Genomic DNA, 8,905 nt, shown 5'->3' with positions numbered 1-8,905 from the left:
GAGCCTACTACGTTATTTTACATATAAGCTATTTGTAAACTTCGCATTTTTTCATAGAAATGAGATTTCATGAAAAACTAATGAATTTTGGTATAGGAGCAGGTATAGCAAAGTTGTAGAGAATTTAATTCTGCATCTCATGGTATGAATATATACAGGGCGTTGCATTTAAAAAAATCGAGATTTTTCAATTTTTCAATTGGCAATTTTGACATGATATTCTGGTTACCCTGTATAACGCAGACCAGCTTTTGGAGCTTGATTCGGAAGAGTCATCCTTACTAAACATCTGATAAAAAAATGGGTTTAGTAGCTATTAGTATAACCTGTCAATATCAGAAAATGTAAGCAGCCAATTTCGACTAGAAAAACCTTTCAAGCGAGATATCTCAAAAACTGTGAATATTTGAATGGAACTATTCAAAGTACATCACAAAGTACCCTTTATTTTTGATATAGAATCCGAAAAAAATACAAAACATGTGTGTTTCCATTTAAAAATCCAAAGTTGGTGTCTGGCCAGGAAAAGTGGAACACCCTGTATATTTGAATATATGTTTAATTTATACACTCCGAGAAATGTGGCAACACAATAAAAAGAAAAATCCATATATTCCTCATTTTAACATAGATATTGGACTTTCCCGCACTAGTGGGACACGCTGTATATTGTGAGATGAACTTCCGTTATTTGTAAATTTATTTATTGTCCTATTTTACAATACTGTCTTATGTTTATGTCGGACTAATTATAAACCGCCTTGTATTATATTTAGAATCTATTAATAGATACTATGTTCTTTTGATTACTAATTTATAAACAGAACCCTGGGAAGGAACAAGCGAAATAAGATAAAATTAAATTTACGAGAGTATTATTTTTAAGAAGTCATAAATATAATGAAGACATGCAAAGTTACACATACTACGTTGGAAGAAATTTTGAATGATAGTAAAACGTTTTTAAAAATAGGTAAACTATATGGAATTCAGAAAAATTGATTTGTGTGAATGTAATACATTCCAAACTTCCCTGTATAACGCAGGCCAGTTTTTGAATTCGGAAGAGTCATCCTTACTAAACATCTGATAAAAAAATGGGCATAGTAGCTATTAGTATAACCTGTCAGTATCAGAAAATGTAAGCAACCAATATCGACAAGAAAAATCTTTCAAGCGAGATATCTCAAAAACTGTGAATATTTGAATAGAACTATTCTACACAAAGTACCCTTTATTTTTGATGTAGAATCCTAAAAAATATAAAAAATGTGTTTCCATTTAAAAAACCAAAGTTGGTGTCTGTCCAGGAAAAGTGAAACACCCTGTATAGTTGAATATATTTTTAATTTGTACATTCCGAGAAATGTGGCAACACAGTAAAAAGAAAATTCCATATATTCCTCATTTTAACATAGATATTGGACTTTCCCGCACTAGTGGGGCACGCTGTATATATTTTTTTATTATACCAGAAATGACTTTCACAACAAAATAAAATTTAAATATTAGTCCACTGTTCAATTAGTCTTCTCTTATTTCTAATAACTCAATTGATGTGGTGTTATTTGTCGACGTACTTGTATAATTCTATTACATAAATCTTCTGGGGCCTTGTTTCCCATGAAAATAAATCAAGAGGTGTAAAGTCTGGAGCTCTTGACGGCCACTGAACTAACGGACTATTGCGACCTATCCACTTTCTCGGGAAATTCTCATTTAACCAATGACTTACTATTACCGCATAATTAATAGGTGCTCCTTTTAGTTGAAGGTAGAGGTTCTGTCTTACACAAAGAAGTGAATCTGAATCCCAGAAATCATTATTTAAAAAATTCAAGAAAATCTGCGTTAAAAAAGAAGGGCCCGATTATTCGATCACATAAAATTACACACAAAAACACATTTAATTTTTTTAATTAAGATATATGTAATAAAATTAGACAAGCATATCACATCAGTTGAGGAGAATTATTATTAGAAATAAGAGGAGACGAATTGAACAGTGCATACAAAATGGTGGTGGGCTAATAATAATAGAAAACAGTAATATTTAAATGTTATTTCGTTGTGAAACTCATTTCTGGTACAATAAGAAATATATATAATTTGGCTATCATATTCTGAGCATCCCGTATAAGTGAAATCAATGAAAATGCATTAACTACGGTTAATAAAATTATGGAAAACCTTGAAAATATTTTCCACTGTTAATGCAAGACACTCTGCAATGAGTGAAAGTTTGCACCTATTTTGTGAAATCCTATAATAATGAAACTTTGTATTTAGGGTTTTGAGGTGTGATCAAATCGAAAATGCTATCCATTTCTTTCCTAAAAAAATGCCTAATAGGTATGTTTTTTAATTTTTGAGGTCTTTTATTAATGACAGTAGGCCGTAGAAAAGATCATAAGTCAAAAAATATAATATCAAAAAGTAGGCCTATTTGAGTACTATCACATAAAAGAAAGAATTTTGGAAGTCGGCCAACGTCATCCTAAATACGTAGGTGTTCAGAGTTTAAGTGAAACACACTGTACATAGAAATTAAGCCGATTCAAATAAATTTTAAAAAGTTTTCCTAAAAAACCTACAAAATGAAGTGAAATAATGTTCTTCCATAATAAAAATGGAGGCTTTCAAACGATATTTGGCCTCATATACAAGATTCTTAACTGTTGATATTGCAGGAAACAATGCCTCTATGGGCTACCTGCCACAACTGGCACTGAATTATACGAGCAATATTTAGTAAATAATAATAACTGTCTAAATTAAAAATTATAATATATAACTGACCCCCATTTTCAGGAGTTTAAAGTTAAAAAATTTAAAAGGAAAATGGATGGGAAGAGATGGCCGAATGATACCGAGTCCCCAACCAGCCTTCTATTCTCCTCATATCGAATTGTCGGGGATCTCTAAGGAGCCTATTAGAAAATCACAGAGAGCCTCGATCTTCCTACTCCTTAGAGAGATAAGGTAAAAGAATGAGAATAAATAACCAAACGGTACTGAATCTACCTCTTCCTTGGATCGAAGTGTCGGGATCTCTAAGAAACCTGTTAAAGAATCTCTGAGAGATCCTCGATCTGATTACTCCTTAGAAAAGGTGAAAGCTTAAGGTAAAAGGATGAGAAAGAATAATGGAAAGGTACCGAGGCTTTAATCTGCCTACTCGTTGAATCCAACTCTCGGGGATCTCTAAGGAACCTGTTAGAGAGTCCTTGAGAACCTTAATCTACCTACTTCTTAGAGAGGGTAAAAGGTGAAGGGAAAATGGAAATAAAATAGACAAAAATATATCTAACGAAAATAAATAGTATATGTATACATAATTGACCACTAAAAAATATCATTTCATATATTTAGAAAACAGTTATCCACCAAATTTTTACTAAATACACATTATAAAATAATAGCAGTATGTAATGATATTTTTTTCGAATTGTCAATTTTTTGCAGTTTAAATTTCTGTAATGTCTACCAAGGGAAAAAAAATAAGTACAAAACAAATTTTTAGTGCTCTCTAGTGGCGCATAATGAAACTTTTCTCTGACTGGTCCAATAGAGCTTCGTCTACTTAGTAGGTGTGCCAAATGAGAGACTAATTAATTGAATTAAATAAGTTAGTTAAATAGAAAAATAAAAAAAATGAACTTTGACAAGGTTATAAACGTGTAAACAATTAACAATTCGAAAAAAAAATTCATTACATACTGCTATTATTTTAATCCGTAGAATCACCTCCTAGAGTTTCCTGACGGACTTTCAGAATACCCTGTACAGGTGTAGAAAAGTCTATAGTCCCTTAAAATAGAGGCTATAATATGTAGGTGTTTAATATAAAACAATAAATAATGTAGATATTACTGTAAGGTTTTGAAAGTAACTGTCGAATAATTATTTTCCTAACAAGGGCGGAATGTGGTACCTTGTTAAATATCGAAAAATTTACTAAAGAGACTTGTTCTTTTATACTTTTTACATCCTTCTCATTCAGGTACAGTTCATAAACATCACGTACTTCTCATATATCTAGATCTGGCAGCCAATAAACTCATTTTTTTTTATTAAAAAATTCGAAGTTACTTTTAAAAGATGCTACTGTTTAACTTGACCTTTGTTAAATTGAGAAATGCCAAAAATCTGATAGTTATGGATTATTGTATAACATCCAGAATATAAAAATTCTGCTAATTTCAATAAATGTCGATAAAACATGAAAATATGAAAGACAAACCTCCGTTTATCGACAAAATATGCAAAACAAACGAAAATTTTTGCTCATGAAAAGATAATGTTATTCCAAAAGCAAAAAAAAATAAAATATACGTATTGAAAAAATTAGTAGAACAAGGGCACGCCAAGATAAGATAATAATTAATTATGCTTTCCATTCTTCAATTATTACAAATAAAAAAAAAACAAGTACTAAAAATCTGTTGCTTTTAGTATAACTATTATAAGTTTGTATTTTTAATTATCAATTTTGTTTTAATCTCGAAAAGACGTTTCCGTATGTATGTATAAAATTTTTTCATTGATTTGTAAAGTAGAATTCGTTGCAAATATTTTTGTGTATTTCATAATTCCCTGCCGGTGAATATTAAATTATTATATGAATTCCATGCAAAAGATCAAAAAGAACAACTTATCTAAAAAGTATGTATAATGAATCTTTTCAGTACTGGTATTTATAAATGTATTCCTTTGTAACCACTTGTTCTGATTCTACTAAAGTATTATTACCGGTTGAACATCATTATATACATACTTTTCTTAGTGATCTGAGCAACAGAAATATTCTGCTTTGGGGGACACAAAATATACGTTAATGAAGTACATCATTAGACCAAGAATACAAAATATATCAGATATAATTAAAAGTAATGTTAAATGAGTAACATCCACAGACCCTTTTCATTAAAATGCTGAATCATTCCTTCCCACTCTTCACTTCCGTACATACACAAACCAAGAAGTTAATATATTTCACGGTATATTTCGAGTGAGGTGAACACACAGATAAATAATGCCTTAATCTATATAATTTAATATTTAAAGTTGTTTTAAATGGGGTGTTATTTATAACAGCTTTCGCGGAAAATTGTACAAAAGGGGTGAAGAAATATTTGGACGCCTCGTCTGCAAGGGAGAACAAAACACGATGTTTATATTTAATCTGAGACTATTTATCAGAATTACACGCCGAATGGCTCTCAGCATTCTCTGAGAAAGATGGATGGCAGTGTTTGGAAAAATGAAAATATGATTCCGCATCATTTCTCTCTGACACTATTTAAAATGTTCGACTAATGATTAATTACACGATGGTAATATGCAATAAATATTCGCAGTTGTTACATACATGTGTCTCCCTCGATCTGTTTTATACAGGATGTCCGAAAAAGTCTTGAAATATTTGGAATATTTTTGCCCAGTTTCCCAGTGCATTTACGTGAACCGGCTAAAAGACTTAAATAAATAAATAGATAAATAAAATAATTTCTCAGAATGATTCAGAATCGAAGAATTCTTGAAAAAAATAACAAGTGTGCGAGATCACATCGTGATTCGTGTAAAATTCGAGTAAAACATGAGAAGAGATAAATTAAAAAATGAGCTTTTATGAATGACTGATCAATATTGACTTTACTTAAAAAATTATGTTTTCATATTGTGAAGCAATAAATGGTAAAAAATTGTCCAGCATATATCAAATATTACATATTTAAATGTCATTTCATTGTTTTTTTTTGCATGGTGAAGGAAAATGGATATGCTATGATAATCCGAAGCCTAGAAAATTATGTATTTGTTGGGAATGATGTTTTGAGTGAAAATAACGTTGAGAACGCTAATAATATATTCTATTCTAAACTTACAAAGTACATTGTATCAAATACTGTAATATCAGAATACTCGAACAATAGAATGAAAAAAAATAAACCATGGATTACAGCTGACTTAATAAATTCTATAAGATGCAGAGATAAGTTAAAAAGACAGTTAACAAAACATTACTCGCCGGAACTTTTAGCTGAGTATAAACATTTCAGAAATACGCTAACTAAACTTTTGAATTACACAAAAAATGAATACTATAAAAATCAATTAAACCAGGCTCAAAATAACTATAAAAAAACATGGGAAATAATTAAGGAAGCTACAAATTGTCTAAATAAAAAAGACGACTGTTTTAATATTATCGGTACACTGAAAAAACAATTACTTTCTATTAAAGCAATCGGTTGTTTTGAATGCAGTCAGTTTACATTTATGCTAGTTACATTAAGATGAACCAGTTACATTCAATACAAATCATTTGATTTGTTTGAATTAAAAAAAGAAACAGTTTACAACAGGTTTGTTTATAATTAACAAATTAGATTTAATATAACCATTTATGATTTTAGAATATTTGTTAGGCGAATTAAAAGAATAAATTTTTAATACAAATTTATATTGGTTTTTATTTAATAAATATTATTTTATATTGGCCCATCAAACGTTAGAATTAAACTTTAAAGGAAAATTATTCCAAATATATAATTTCTTAAATGTGAACCAGCTGGTTATAAAAGTTAAATTTTTATATAGTTTAAAACTATTATCACTTTAATATTAAAAAATATTATTTAAAAAATTACTCCAATCACGTGACCAAGTTGTGCTCTCCCCTGGCAGTCGTATCTTTGCCATCATGGCGGCTATGTATGCAAGGTGGCTGTAGTGTATTGTGTAGTTCAGTAGGCTAGTATGGACTATATTAAAAAGGTAGTGTTTCTTGTTGTTCTTAGATCATATTCATAATATAACATGTGCATATAGTTACAGAGTGGTGTGTTCCGATTGCTCGTAATTAAACTGGATGCAGAAANACCATAACTAATGTGTTATTAATACCAAATTTCAGTTCAATATATGTTGGTCTTTTAGAGATATTAAGAAAAATTCTTAAAAAAAGTTTGTTTTCAACACCCTATATATCACAAACGAAGCGTTCTACGACCTACGTTTATAGGAACTTTTCTTATTAAAAAATGATTCTCTATCAACTGTTAAAATCCTACTACAAAAAATTGACTCACCCTGTATAATATGTGTATAAGTTTATATAATTCATAATATTTTAATGTCTAGCATTTACTCCTGTTTTATGACCCATTACTTATAAAACACGTTCCATAATAAATGAACAATAACACTACATGTGGATACTATGCTTTACATCAGCGATTAAAACGAGACAACGCAAAACTTGATCGATAATACTCACATATTAAATCCAAGACAACCATGGCCTCCTTCGGCTCGGTGAGCTTAGTATTAACTGCCTGGCAAATAAACAGCGCGTCCAGGTCCTTCCTGCCCACCGAGGGCCAAACTAATCTATTTTCTATTACGTCGCCGGCATTATGCTCGTACTGATCATCGACAATCTGCCCATTCACCAGCCACCGCACCAGGGGCTGCGGGTGGCCGCCCACTGTCCTGCAGGTCAGAGTGATGTCGTCCCCTTCCTCGTGGGGGCCTACTGTCCCGTTCAGCTGCCGCCCCCACTTGTCCAGAATGGTCGGCTGTTCGGGAGGCACTGCAAGAAGGAAACAACGGTCAATATCTGGAAGTCAATGTAGAGGGGCAGGAACTTATTATTACAATATTATGTGTAGGTAGTGTCAAGGACACTACTTCCGATCCTCAATTATGATCGGGAATGCATACAAAAATTATGATTTTCGCGTTTTTTCCGAATTTTTCGACTTTCGTTTGTAATTGTCCCAAATTTTTTTTCCTGAAAACTTTTCGAATACCATAACGAACAAAACAAAATAAGAATTACGCATATCCATCGTTCGTATCATGAGTTATGGTCTTGAGTTCAAAAGAAATCTCTTAGAAAAAAGCATTTTCAGTTTTTTCCGAATTTATTCCAATTTTTCTTCCCCTAAAAACCTTATCCGGACTATTACTAACATTAAAAAATAGCCAAATCGATTCAGTCGTTCTCAAGTGATGCATTTACCAACGAACAGCATTAAACTTTTATTTATATACAGTGTGTTTCACTTAAAGTCGGAACATCTCCATATTTAGGATGGCGTTGGCCGATTTCCAAAATTCTTTTTTTTTTTATGTGATAGTACTCAAAAAGACCTACTTTTTGATATTATATTTTTTGACATGTGATCTTTTCTGCAGCCTAAGAAAAGACTCTCAAAAATTTAAAAACATAATAGGCATATTTTTAAGAAAGAAATGGATAATAGCTATTTTCGATTTCAAACACCTCAAAACCTGAAATACAAAGTTTCATTGTTATGGCTTTTCAAGCGTGCTCACAAAATAGGTGCTAACTTCGAAAAATTTCACTCATTGCAGTGTCCTGTATTAACAGTGGAAAATATTTTTAAAGTATTTTTTCATAATTTTAATTAATTTTTCCATGCAGTTTCATTGATTTCACTCATACAGGGTGCTCACAAGAAGACATCCAAGTTATACAGCGTGTCCAACTAGTGCGGAAAAGTCCAATATCTATGTTAAAATGAGGAATATATGGAATTTTCTTTTACTGTATTGCCACATTTCTCGGAATGTACAAATTAAAAATATATTCAACTATACAGGGTGTTCCACTTTTCCTGGACAGATACCAACTTTGGTTTTATTAATGGAAACACATTTTTTATATTTTTTTCGGATTCTACATCAAAAATAAAGGGTACTTTGTGTAGAATAGTTCTATTCAAATATTCACAGTTTTTGAGATATCTCGCTTGAAAGGTTTTTCTAGTCGATATTGGTTGCTTACATTTTCTGATACTGACAGGTTATACTAATAGCTACTAAGCCCATTTTTTATCAAATGTTTAGTAAGGATGACTCTTCCGAATCATGC

At 31.1% G+C, this 8,905-nt stretch overlaps 2 protein-coding genes across 2 annotated transcripts in view; one reads left to right on the top strand and one right to left on the bottom strand.

The window, feature by feature from the left end:
• The window catches only part of LOC108903276 (neural cell adhesion molecule 2), a 280,494-nt gene extending 272,638 nt beyond the window's left edge, over positions 1–7,856 (bottom strand). Inside the window, exons 1-2 of the mRNA XM_018705393.1 lie at positions 7,847–7,856; positions 7,283–7,597 (exon numbers count right to left, since the gene is read on the bottom strand). Coding sequence (XP_018560909.1) covers positions 7,283–7,597; positions 7,847–7,856 — 325 coding nt within the window. The remainder of the gene's footprint in view (positions 1–7,282; positions 7,598–7,846) is intronic.
• The window catches only part of LOC108903292, a 159,482-nt gene that overhangs the window by 39,564 nt on the left and 111,013 nt on the right, over positions 1–8,905 (top strand). The window lies entirely within an intron of this gene.

Source organism: Anoplophora glabripennis, unplaced genomic scaffold (genome assembly GCF_000390285.2).
Source record: "Anoplophora glabripennis isolate ALB-LARVAE unplaced genomic scaffold, Agla_2.0 scaffold92, whole genome shotgun sequence".
NCBI classification, from domain to species: domain Eukaryota; kingdom Metazoa; phylum Arthropoda; class Insecta; order Coleoptera; family Cerambycidae; genus Anoplophora; species Anoplophora glabripennis.
Note: the sequence above shows the minus strand (reverse complement) of the source record. Positions and strands in the feature narration are given on the sequence as shown.